Here is a 13,459-nt window from a genome sequence, read left to right as displayed (position 1 = left end):
ATTAGGTGCAATTATGAAGGATTTTCAATTTTTGCTTTACATCAATAAGTGTAGGAAAGGCATATGAGTTCTTGAATTTCACAGTGCACTGCATGAACAATATCTGCCTTTGTCTGCAGAATAGGCTCACCAAATAAAATGTAAAATCCCCACCACTCAATGACCTTAAGAAGTCATAAAAAGCTTTCTTCAGGTTGTCAAAAGTGGCTCCTCTTAAAAATTTATTTTCTTGCTTTGGTTATTTTCCTGCCTCCAATGCACACCTTCAACTATTCTCCTCTTCTTTAAAATGCACGGTAAGTTAAACTGACACAAAAATTATGAGCAATTTCATTTGCACTTTAACTTCTCATTACCGTTGTCAGTCATGTGCCCAGAATATGCTAAAATGTGCAAGACACCTGGAATCAATCTTTTTTTTTAGTTTCTTCCAAAGGGATAATCAGATGGTATTGTAATGGATCATGAAATTAAGGTTCCAGTTATAAAATTAATTGATATGTAAAATTTGGGTTGGAAGTTTACCTATAGTTTTCAGCAAGCACTAAAAGCAAGAACTAAAGTATCCATCATTGTTAAGCTGTTACCTGCGCCTGGAAACTGTCAAAGGTGCAATGTTCAATGAAGGAATGCTGTTATTACTATGATTTTCAAACTGAATAGTTTTCCAATGCATTTACTCAAGGTTAGAAAAGATCATTATTTTTTGAGCGATGGAAATCTAACTTGTAATCATATACAATACTTTGCAATCAAAATTGATTAGTATTCATCATAGTTTCCTTATAAAAATCACTTGTCCTTTGTGGTAAATGATCCGTTAATAAGGCAATAATGGAGTTGACCACTGCTGATGCCTTAACAGCCATGCGTAGTAGATCAGTCCAAAATGGCAAAATTTCACTTCAAGGGTGTAATTTATTTCTGTTGAAAAATATGAGCAGATATCACTTCAGGAAATGATTAATGGCCTTCTCCCAGTTAGGATAATTCTATGAAACTAACTGTAGATATACTCGTAATGCCATGGAAATTGGTTCTCCAAGAAAAATTTACAGTGAAAAAATAATTACCTCGCAATGAGTGAGCATAGCCGTCCATTACAGAACATTGCTAACTGTGAAGAATTCAGTATGCAGGTATTCTAGTGTGCAGAAAACGGGAACCAAGAGTATCTCTCATGTAGGACATCAGAATTAGGAAACAAGTGTCATTAAAGAAATGAGAAGGAACGAGTATAATATGCCAACTTCTTTGGGTAACTGCATTTCATAAAATGGGAAAACTCGGTGAATATGAAGTACAGAATACCTTAAGCTTAGAATGTAATTTTGATGAAGAGGCAAAGTAGACGTTGAGAAAACAATGAAAGTTAATCCTAAAACTAACAGCCGAGATAACACTGATGCATTTTTTTTTAGTGGATTTGCATTAATGAACATTCTTTTGTAGCATAATGACATCTTTTAAAAAATCATCCCTTCCCTTGACACTCCTCAACTTCATGCAAATTTGTGGTTACTTTGTGTTATTCACTGAGCTTAGTAAATAAGAACTATGTAGACTTTCTCCACTTTTGATTGGCTCAACTGACCATTGCTATGTTTTGTAGCATGTAATAAGAGAATACAGAAACACGTTAAGAATTGGTCTGTAGGACCAAATGCCACTAGAGAAGAATAAAGTTCAATTTTAAGAAAAGTTTTTCATAGTTTAAAAAAAAAAGTGTTTGAGGAACTTATTCATGAAAAATTTCAGTAGAACCTTCAGTGAATATGGAATATGAAAACTGAAACTAGAGCAGTTAAAATTGTACATGGTTATCAGCAGCGGGCTCTTTGATCTAATGTTCAACTTTTTCTCCGTTTCTGCAACCATGACTGCCATGTAGCTAATTATGGTGCAGTCCTGAGAGAGTTAAAAAGAGTACTGCCTCCAAGATCTGCAGCTGGAAATGAGTTAACAGGTAGATAGCAAAGGAATTTTTGCAAAATCTTTTCTTTGCACCTGTAGTAAAATTATAGATTTTGAAATACAAATGTATCAATGGTGAAAATTCAAAACTTTTTAAATATTTCCTCTCAATATCAACGGGAAAAATGTAATTTTACCAGTTCTTGTAATTTAAATCAAGCTTTTTTACTAGTAAAATTAAATTTTGGCATGTACCAAAATATTCTAAAATTTTCTGCTGTCCTTTGCACAACCATATTTTAAATATATTCTTTCCAATTATAAGAAAAGTAGAAAATCATTTGCCTTTAAGGGATAATCCAAATGAAAGGAGAAAGTAGAACATAAAGATGGAAAAATTGCAGTCAAAGTGATCATAATTACAGGTCCTTTAAATGAAACTTTAACCTGATTGAAGAGAGGAAAATGTAAATTTCTCTTCACAGTAGGGTTTGAATTCCATTTTCTTGTTCTTTACCTAACTATTACAAGGTTGCCATGTCATGGGAGGCAAGATATTTTGGGATCATAATAAATTGAACAAAACTGAGGATATATTTATGCTTTGCAATGATCTCATCTCTTGGTAAAGTATCAATCCAACTTTAAACTGAGTCAAGCCAATAATCAGAATATAAAATCTGATTGATCAGTTCACTTATTCTTGTTGTGCAGTTCAGAGCTTACATTGTCCAATTTCTTTCTGCTCGTGATCAGACTTTCTCCACCGCGGACGGCTGCATCCTCCTCCTAGCAGACAGCCAAGCAGTACAAACAGTGAGAGCTATAACCGGGAGTCCTCCCTTGAAGATTCTGGGGTAGTTGATGACCATGAAGGTGGAGATGTGACATCTGAAGAGGTCGCCATGGTTATGATTCCAGTGCCACAGGCCGTTCCAGGGGGAGGAAGTGGTCAACTTCCAGTGATCACACAGTCAATCACAACAATGCCAACACCTCAGCAGGGCAGGAGACCACCTCCAGTGCCCCCACGGAACCTACCCTCGCACTCTCCTGCCAAGCAAACCCAGAATGTGCCGCATGTAAGTCCATCGCATAAATTTCTTTGCAATAATGAATAAAGTGAAAATAAGATTCAATTGGTAACGAACTTCACTCACTTGGTATTTATTGTCTACTGATGGCAGTGACCGCATGGCAATAGGAATCTGCCAATTAGCATGATCAGATGTCTCCCACTTAACTCTCTAATGGATCAAAATTAGTGTGTCCTCCTTTTTCACGAAGAAAATAGGGTAGGACATAAAAAAAGTTTAAGCTGAAAGGGAGTTCTCAGAAGACATGAAAATGTGTAATGCTATCCAAAACCCTTCTCTAATTAGTAATTACAGTCATATTTTTTACCCAGTTACTAAACATCTTTTCTATCTGCAAATGCAGGGTGCGTTTTGAAAGTAATGCAATTGAATTTCCCATGCCGCTCCTATTGGTCGAAAATAAATCAAACCACTTGGAGTAAGTGGGAGGGACGCTAAGCTTTTCTGAAAAATTGCTTTCAATGATTCTCCAAGCTGTGGAAGTGGCAGGATGTTAGTTATTGTAAAATTCTGCATGCCAACCATGTCACGAAAGACCTACCAAGCAGAAGTTTTTAGTGAACTTTTACAAGGTATTGAAAATTAATCTGATTATTTGGACAACATCATCACTGGTGATGAAACCTGGGTTTTTGAATATCATCCAGAAACAAAATGCCAAAGCTCCGAGTGGCACACGGAACAGTTCACCAAGCCCAAGAAAGAAAGAATGAGCAAATCAAAAGTGAAAACATTGTATATAAGACGGCCAAAAATCGAGTGGCAATCATCATCCCTGAAGACGATACATGAGTTGGGCATCGAAACATTGGCCAACATGGAACCCCTGACCCGGTGGAAGACCCGAGAAAACTTTATCAAGATAGAAACTTAATTTTTATTTGTTATTCTTAAGACTTCTCTGCATAGTCACTAATCAAAGTCATACATTTGTCCCAGTGTTTCTTGACCCTACAAATGCCATCATTGTAGAATTCGGCAGAATGTGTAGTAAACCGTTATTCCACCTGTTGAATGACATCATTTGTGTTGTCAAATCTTTGACCCTGTGGTGGTTTTTTGAGTTTTCAAAATAAGAAAAAGTTGTTTGGGGCAAGATCAGGAGAAAAGGGCGCATGTGCCAAAATTTCCAAGTCAAATCGCTTTGATTGCTGGTCATGCCATGGTTGCGATTTCAGGTCGCACCGTGTTTGCTTCTGAAAAGGAGTCAGTAGTCATGGAACCCAGTGCGCTGACACCTTTGACACGTGCAGTCCTCCTTGAATAATTTTCCGCCCACTACCATAGTTAAGACAGTTTCATTCATAATCATTTGGATTCTTGGCATTTGGTCCAATAGGATAAAGTTCTCCACTTTCTTCACTGTAGCAGCATCGTCAGTGAGTGATGGTCTTCCTCTTCTTGAGTCATCAGTAAGGGACATGTGGCCTCTTTTTAAATTCTTTTTCCACTTTTCACAATAGTGTCATACAATGGGCTATGATTTTCATAAATAGCCATAATTTCATTGTGGGTTTGTCAAGCACTTTACCCTTCCAAATGAAGGAACTAAATCACAATGCGAACCTCCATCTTCTCCATACTGCAATTAAATTCAGTCTATGTCTTCTTAAAACAAAACAAATCAGCATTAATGACTGTTATTTACAAATTATGTACATGAGGATTAATTGATTAATATGCATAATAAAATGATTAATATGAAAAATAAATTTTATTCAATGTCTCTGTTATTTCTTGTAATAATTACTTAAAAACAATGCCCCACAAACTATCAATTTCTCTGTATGCAGTTATTTTTGTAAGGTTTAGTGAAACTTTTTTTCTCCCATTTATCAGAGGGAAGAGATTGTCCGTGTTGGATCTAAGCAAGTGGCACAAACCACGACCACGACAGCCGTGGGAGGCAGGACAGCTCAATTGATCAAGTGTAATGGCGTGAGCCCAGGCAGAGCGATGGATGTGGCCGAAGTGCAGCAGTTGTATGTTGCCGCGGCGGCAGCAGCGGCCGCTGCCTCTTCAAATGTGCCTCCAGACTACCTCTCACACATAGTCGTCCTTGGTAAGATGTGTCCAGTCAAGTCTTCAGATTAGGAGCATGCCATGCATTAAAGAACTTGGGCTCAGTCCAATCCTGTTGAATAGGCTGATTTGGCATTCCTCTGAGTCTTGTCAGTATTATATTGAATCTCAAATCATTGTTATTTTAGTTAATGCACAAGCTGTATACTTCCTGTTCAAGCCATCATGAATATCTTTGGTTGAAGGAGAGGGTTGTATCATTAGCCATTTGGGTTATTGGTAATTTTTGATTTTATCACGGAGTACCGTTTGATAACATTTTATTTTAGAGTTATTTGAGTGGATTTACTTGTTGTTTTCCAATTCTAGGATTACATATTTTGCTAGGAAAAAATGCCTTAGATTAGCTTGTCTCCCCTTTTAAAGACTTAACTTCTTAGTGAGATCTCCTGTACTAGTGAAGTGTGGGACTAGATTGATTCACTCTCTCTGTAAGTTACTAGGGCACTAAATATTGATTGCAAAAATAATATATTGTGGTATCTATCATGTTACATAAGTGATGGAACCTGAGGTAGACAATTGCATGGAATGAAGAGAGTCATATGCAATGTCTCATTGACAGGTGTTATAAACCCCAATCTTCACTGGGACTAGCTTGAGGCTGTACAATAAAGAGAGATATATAATTTAAAAATTGGGGGTAGTAGTGATTGGTGAAATAAAATATTATGCATAAACCTAAAACAAAACTATATTAGATTCAAAAGAATTAATTACAAAACGGATTGAAATTGAATTTAAAGTAAGCATTGATATGAAAGTTGATCAAATAAAGTTATCTGGGATTCAAAATTGAACAGTTTTAATTATAACCCATCTCAGGTTTCTGATGATTTGTTTCATGATAAAATATTGTGACTGAAATTGTGTCTGATCTATTAGGTCATGGGATAGTTTGTTTCAAGAAAAATTTACTTCTTATGGGAGACATGTGTAATGTAACATAGGGTAGAGTATGGTACAGGCGTAAGATCTTTAACAAAGTCCCCTTCTGAGGGATGAAATGTAAGCAGAGGCATTTCTTGATGTTTACCTTGGGTTTTGGGAAAGTAGATATATTAAAGAAGCTCTTTTGACTGTTAAACTACGCTTTAATAGGTGAGGAGAAAAGCATCAATAATCATTCATTGCATGTAACCTGTGAAACATTCATTGAATTTATGGAAGAAATGTTATTTTCATCACCTCATAATTATAGAGGGATCAGCAGTATCTAAGAGCTACAGAATATCATGTATATGACTTTCCTCTTGATTATCAGGAAGACATTGTCACATTCAGCAAAAACTGTAGCTGATAATATTACTCATGTAATATTGAATATTTGATAAACGAATAATACTATTTCTTATTTATTATATATAGATACCCTTTTGAATAAGAATGATTTAGCTTCGTAGTACCATTTGTAGCCTATAGCTTACTATTTGAGTACAAGCAGGAGATACAAGTAATTTTTCTACTTTTCTAAAATAAAAAATATATATTGATAAATTTCCAGGAGATACTGAAGTAAAGTCTTAAATATTTTGGGAAAAATATTGCTTTCTGTGAGCTCAAAACATAATGAATACAAAAAAATTTCATATTAGACATTTTCAAAGGCTATATGAAAGGTTTTATACAATGAAGAGAAGTGTGAAATATGACAACATAAAATCAAGTTTTAGGGTACCTTCACCTTAGAATTTTGAATGAAATTGAAAATGTGATTTTTATCCTGAGTTTCTTGGTTTTAAAATTACAGATGACCTTACAGATAGGAATTGCGAGAAATGTGCTCAATGCTGTGTGGACTATGAAGGATGGGTGCGTTTCCAGAACTGCCTCTATCGAGTAGTCAAAGACCCTTTGTTTGACTTACTCATTACTCTTTGCATCGTATTGAATACTGCTTTCTTAGCAATGGAGCACCATGGCATGAGTGAATCTGTCAGGCAGGCTCTTGACATTGGGAACAAGGTAATGGAAATCATAATTAAGTAAACATTATCCAATTTTTATTTTTAATTCATGTAAGAGTGGCATTTATTTGGTCCCTGAGAGATATCAATAAATGTCAGTGAGGACCCAAAAATGTTTGTGAAAAAAAAAGTTAATACCATTCCTAAATTTATTGAAAAGGGGATAATTTATAACTGCTTGTAGAAGATGCAAATGTCTAGCATGAGTTTAACAGTTTGAGCTATTAAAAAATGTTAGCATCACCCTGAATAATGTCATGAGACCTCAGAGTATGGAATTTTGAGGGGTCGAATTGGCTCATTTTCAAGTTAAAGGCATAGTTTTACCCACTGAGAGTAAAATATCCTTCAGAAAAGTCTGGTCTTCATTTGAATAATGTGTTCTGATGACAAGCTCCCCATTGGTTCTTCTATTGGGCCTCTTATTCATATCAACATTTTCTTCCCTTTTAAATGTCATTACTTGTAACTCATCCAGGGTCTACCTCTGTCATCCTTCCCTTTCATTTTTCTTTAATGAATGTCCTCATCAGGCTTTCTTAGTTGGCTGAATTGCCAAATGGGATATCTTTCCCATTTCTCTTCATGGTTTTCATTATTCATTCTTCTTCTACTCCTCCAATCTTCTCCTTTCTGCTGCTATTATTCATACCTCATTTCCATAAAGGAGCACGCGCTAAATACATATATGCTTTCATAATGTTCTTACTTCCTCATAGTCTTATGCTGCCACTAGTAAGTAGACTTAACTTCTCATAGGATGCCTTCTTTTCCAGGATTTTTGTTTTAATTATTTTTTTCTTCTTCTATTGTTCTTAATTTTTCTCTCCAATTAACATGACTTTCATTTCATCTGGTTTTTGATTACCAAATTTAACACAGTTTTCCCTCCTACAAATTTTCCACAGAAGATAACATGTTTCAGTTTTACTTGCATTTAGTTTTTCCTCTCTCATCAACTTCTCCAGGTTAATGATCATCCCCTTCAGATTTCCTTCTCTCTCCACAGTGTTTCTTTCCTCTCTGTCACTTTGATATGTAAAAAAAATGAGGATTTCACCTTGAAGAAAATCAGTAATCAAACTTGAAATCTTTTTTTGTGTACCCTTATCCCAGTTAACTTCTCCCTATAAATATGCTTGTTTCATGGGCATAATGAATGTTTGCTATATAATATAGAAGTGTGATATTGCCAGATGTACTTGCTAATTTTCAGCGAAAACTCAGCTCAGAATGTAATAATATGATCATTTTGCATATATATGGTGCTAACTTTGTAAAATATATATGTGAATAAGTGAATGTGTATGTGAACATTCAAATTTTGATTTAACAGTTAGTAACATCATTCTTTCCAAAAGTTGAAACCTTCAAGATAGGGGTTAAGAAGTAAGGGACATATTGTAACCATTGGTAATTAAAGATGTAAAATTTCATTTTTTCAGCTTCTCCCTCATAATTATTTGCGTACAGTTTGGTTTTTACTGAAGCCCAACTGATTTATAGAAATAGAATCAATGGAATCTATTTAAAATCATATTCTAATTAACTATAATGTTTCCATTATTTCATACTTTAATCACTTCTTCTATTTTCAGGTTTTCACCTCCATTTTTACCTTAGAGTGCTTTTTGAAGTTATTAGCTATGAGTAAGGATTTCTTTGACTCAGGATGGAATATATTTGACTTAATAATAGTTTCTGCAAGCTTGTTGGATCTTTCGTTTGAGCTGATTGATAGCTTGTCTGTTCTGAGAGGATTAAGACTGGTAAGTATATCGTAAAATTTCTTTCCTTGATAAGAATTTCCTGCTAATTTGTTTCAGAACTTTTAAGCCTTCAAAGTGTATATCTTGCAAGTTTAACTGAAAGTTATTATCTTTTTTCACAATATTTTTAGTGGAATGAAAAATGTAGGATTTAAGTTGATTGCGTAAAATAAAATTATATAAATTGGCAGCCCCAGTGGTGGTGGGATAATGTTCTCATCTGTCAACCCAAAGCTCATGGGTTCAATTCCTGCCTGGGTGGGTTTTCCTCCCCATAGGGCTTGGGTGTTTGTAATTGTGTCCATTGTTATCATTGTTAATAGTCCGATGTAAATGCCAAAATGTGCTGTTTTTGGACAAGTGCTAAATAAATAAATAACAATTACATTATGTTGTTTGGATAATTAATCATAATTGTTTTGCCTGTTTTAAAACATAGTCAAATTTAATAATCTATTTCAAAAATAAACCTATAATTACACATAAGTTCAATACAAGTTTTATTTTATAGTTTCTAAATTTGCCAAATGAACTTGCTTGGCAAGACCTGATGGATGAACTCCTCGAGAGCTGTCTTTATTTTTTAGTTTTAACCTTGGTAATGGCCAGTCAGTTTTCACTGCAGTACTTGAATTAGGGTGTTAATAGGTTGATTTTATAGATTTTAATAGGGCCAGGGAGTAAAAATTTCTGGGCATTACCAAGGTACTCATTTGTTTCATTTAATTCTGAGATATTATTACCTCCTTTTGATTTTTGTATAATTGAAGAGTAATTTTGAGTAGGGATGTATGGCCACTGATGGAAATATTTGTGTCCATATAAGCAAATTATTATGAATAATTGAGGTAGATCTTGCAATAGTGATGAGTCTGACCACAAAACTGAACATCCTGAGTCTGAATTATGGCAATGACAAAACGATCTTATCAATTATTATATGTAAGTGCATTATAGTATTATTAAATTAAAAGATTATTGTATGGGATATTTTTAGAATGCAATTATTATGCAATCATTTTCCAGCCCCTGAAGTATATAAAACTATTAGAAATATATAGGTGCATTAACATATTTCAAATCCGCAACACATGGCCATTTCTTAATCACGGTAATAACATAAATATAGAGGATAGATTTTCTAAGTTTTCAGTAATGAGCAAATAGTAACGATCAAAAATGGAGTTCCATCTATATTGTCCTGGTCTCCTCTCAATATTAGGGAGATTTCTCATTCCACCATTATGAGCTATAAATGGGCATGAAGATAGCATTTAATCAATGCAACTGAAAGAGTTTTCAATAAATGATGAAAAGTATATATAAGAATGAAATGCTGACTTTTATCTTTTTTTTCCCTCACAGTTAAGAGTTTTGAAGTTAGCTCAGTCATGGACAACAATGAAAGTTCTTCTCAGCATTATCATATCTACATTAGGAGCCTTAGGTAACCTCACATTTGTCTTAGTCATTGTTATCTACATATTTGCTGTCATTGGTATGCAGTTATTTTCTAAAGATTATACTCCTGAGAGGTTTTCACCTGATCCTGTCCCAAGGCAAGTATTAAGATGAAAAATATTTAACATCATATTGGTCTGCAATCTATTTAGAACCTTAAAAAATATCATGTCTTTAATTAATTATTTACAAGAAAGTAGAATTAATGAAGTAAGCTGAGTAAATTAATGGAAGTTTTATTGTTTTAGGTGGAACTTTACAGATTTTTTTCATTCATTTATGATGATTTTTCGCATCCTTTGTGGAGAGTGGATTGAACCTTTGTGGGACTGTATGAGAGCCGAAGTTGATGAGGTATGAAAAAAATGTTATGATATTGTGGAAATAAATGCTGTTAAAATAATATTTAAACTAAGGTCACCTTAATTCATCGCAATGATGTAAGTTATATTTTGAGTGAATGAAGTTCTACTTTATTTTTCAGGGACCTGAGACATGTTTTGCTATCTTTCTTCCTGCTCTTGTTATGGGCAATTTCATGGTGCTTAATTTGTTTTTGGCTTTGTTGCTCAACAGTTTTAATTCTGAGGAAATAAAAATGAAAAAGGAGGTAAGTGTGGATAATTTTTTTTTAACTATACACTCATTTTAGTTAATTCTGTTGCCCTAGTTACATACTATATTGTTCTTTAAAATTTAACCTGAAACTTTTTCCACCTTCATATACATACAATGAAATATTTGAGGTGCAGCTTGTTAAGAAATATGTACACCAACATCAGTATATACAGTAGTGCCTCAAAGTTAAATATCATGAACTCCTTGAATTTTTTGTAATCTTACTGCAGTGTAGATTACTTACTGCAGCTCTCTGTATATGTAAATCGATGCATGTAAGAATCTAAAATTTTTAATTCTGAGCCTGAAATTAAGCTAGCATCCCACTGCCCATGAGATACGGCAGGTCGACTTTAAATATATTGTTTCCTGAGTTTCATTGTTGACTGACAGTTTTTATATTTATATTGTGATTATTAGTTCATTAAAGTTAGTTGTTACTGGCATAGGTTATTAATGAGTACACTTATTAATTTTAAAATTTTCATCTGGAAAGTCCTCAACTGGTGTAGTATTCAGGCTGTGAAAAACATCATTTTCATTTTTCCGAGTAGGAGCAGAGTTATTTTAAATTTAAATTTCAGAGTTATTTAATTTAAAACAGCACCTTGAAATAGGAAGTCTTTCATTTTAATATTGATTTACAGAGCAATAAAATGATTCAAACGAAAATGAATCATACTGAAAATCAAGCAGAAGATGAAAATTCTGTGGGTAGATGTGAAAATGGGGAAATTGCTTGGAACCTGAGAATTCTTGCTCAGAATCTGATCATAACTAGAGAGAATAAGTGCCAAGCTATGACTAGGAACACTGCTTTTCACATTATATTTTTATTTTGTTTGTCAGTAAAATACACAAATGATTTCTTAAATATGGGTAGATATGAACAGAGAAGACTGCAATGTGAATGTAAAACATCTTTATTCTTTCCTTGGAGTGCATTGCTCACAGTGGACAGAGGCAACAAGTGGTGAAAAGCATTTAACAGGCCCATTAGGCCAAATAATATTTAGTGAAGTGGTTATTATATAGCATGCCTCTATATGAAAATATGACTAGCGGGGTTTCAATTTATAAGTGATTGCTACTGAAAAGCACATAGGTGTCAGTGGTCGGCAAATGATGCCATATTTTCGAATTATATTTTGAAGCTGTATTATTGTCTTATTCATCACTGGCAAATGCCTGTATTTTTCATTAACTATCTAATTTAGAGTGTTGAGAGGGAAGAAGTGAGTTTTGCCATTTTAAAATACCAAGTATTTGATCTGTGAATTGCTGCTTTTATTCATATATCTTGTTTTCACACTTGCTTAATTATTGGCTAATTAAGAAAGTGCGTCAATGAAAAAAATGGCTGATTCAATTTGTTAATTGTGAACCATTTATTTTTTCATTTTTTTTATTTGTTTTTTTTTGCAAAGAAACCTGTTTTGCACACCCTTAACTTAATGATGATAATATTCAACAGCACAGTCTCAAATTCAAAGTAGCTATTTATTTGCTAGTATGAGGAATCCTAAATATATTAAAAGTTGTTATTGAGGTGTTGTTTCCTATATTAAATAGGAGGATAAAAAAATGTACCCCAATACTTTCTAATAATTTTCTATAGTTTCTTATATTATTCTCAGGGCTTTAATAAGCAAACAAGATATTCATTTTGCAGAATTACTTTCTCCAGAAAATCACTCCATTGTGATTTTATTTTCCATGACACTAGGTTCATCACAATACAAGATCATCTAATGTTATTTGTTGAAAAAAACTACCTTCAAATTTCAGTCTGTAGTGTTTATAGTGTTTATCTAGAGTATTATATAGTGTCTGTTGACATTTTTTGCTAACAAATATTCGTCTGCTGGAAGGGAAAACTGACCTAATTAATAGAATTATTGCTCTGGCTAGAGGTTTACAAACAATGGTTTCTTCCAGGAAGTTGGTGAAGAATCCAAGTTGGCACTAAGTTTTGAGAGAATAAAGAAACTCATAAGAAAACGAAAGGGTGGTCGGGAAGCAAATGTTGGAGATGAGGATGATGCAGATGAAGCAGAGGAAGTCCAGGAAAGATCAGAGAATGAGGAGAATGCCCGGTTGGAGAAGATAGTGCGAGAAGCGATAACCCGTCACAAGGAGAAGATTCAGGGGCAGCCAGAGGAGAGGCAGTGCCATGGCAGATATGCTTTGGCAACCCAGCAGTCAGATTCCAGAGGTGAAGTGAATAGTTGGGTTGCCCTCTCCCCAATGAGGAAGTATATTTAATTATTTATTTTAACTATTTTTTTCTTGCATTACAGATGAGTCTAATACTGAGGAGACAATTGAAATGGATGTTCTTGGATCCAGAGATGATGATTTGGAGGGCTTGGGGCATTCTTCACGCAGTCGGAGGCCTGATAGGAACACTAGCAGTGAAGCAGCTAGTGCCGCTCCTGAAGAGCTGGAAATCATGGTGCCCAAGGCAACAACCGTAACCACACACACCAGTGCACCACAGGTGAGACACATACCTTCATTCATCACTTATGGTATGCTCAGAAATCGGTGT

The 13,459-nt window shown here is 34.4% G+C and overlaps 1 protein-coding gene across 1 annotated transcript in view; it reads left to right on the top strand.

Moving 5' to 3' along the window:
* The window catches only part of LOC139694182 (sodium channel protein 60E-like), a 283,656-nt gene that overhangs the window by 193,146 nt on the left and 77,051 nt on the right, over positions 1–13,459 (top strand). Inside the window, exons 9-18 of the mRNA XM_071592651.1 lie at positions 1,892–1,966; positions 2,671–2,996; positions 4,851–5,073; positions 6,844–7,058; positions 8,659–8,829; positions 10,195–10,388; positions 10,539–10,644; positions 10,775–10,900; positions 12,847–13,123; positions 13,209–13,408. Coding sequence (XP_071448752.1) covers positions 1,892–1,966; positions 2,671–2,996; positions 4,851–5,073; positions 6,844–7,058; positions 8,659–8,829; positions 10,195–10,388; positions 10,539–10,644; positions 10,775–10,900; positions 12,847–13,123; positions 13,209–13,408 — 1,913 coding nt within the window. The remainder of the gene's footprint in view (positions 1–1,891; positions 1,967–2,670; positions 2,997–4,850; positions 5,074–6,843; positions 7,059–8,658; positions 8,830–10,194; positions 10,389–10,538; positions 10,645–10,774; positions 10,901–12,846; positions 13,124–13,208; positions 13,409–13,459) is intronic.

The sequence above is a fragment of the Hetaerina americana genome, unplaced genomic scaffold, assembly GCF_022747635.1.
Source record: "Hetaerina americana unplaced genomic scaffold, ioHetAmer1.1.p SCAF_1, whole genome shotgun sequence".
NCBI lineage: Eukaryota > Metazoa > Arthropoda > Insecta > Odonata > Calopterygidae > Hetaerina > Hetaerina americana.
The sequence above is the reverse complement of the archived record's forward strand: the minus strand, read 5'-3'. Positions and strand labels throughout refer to the sequence as shown.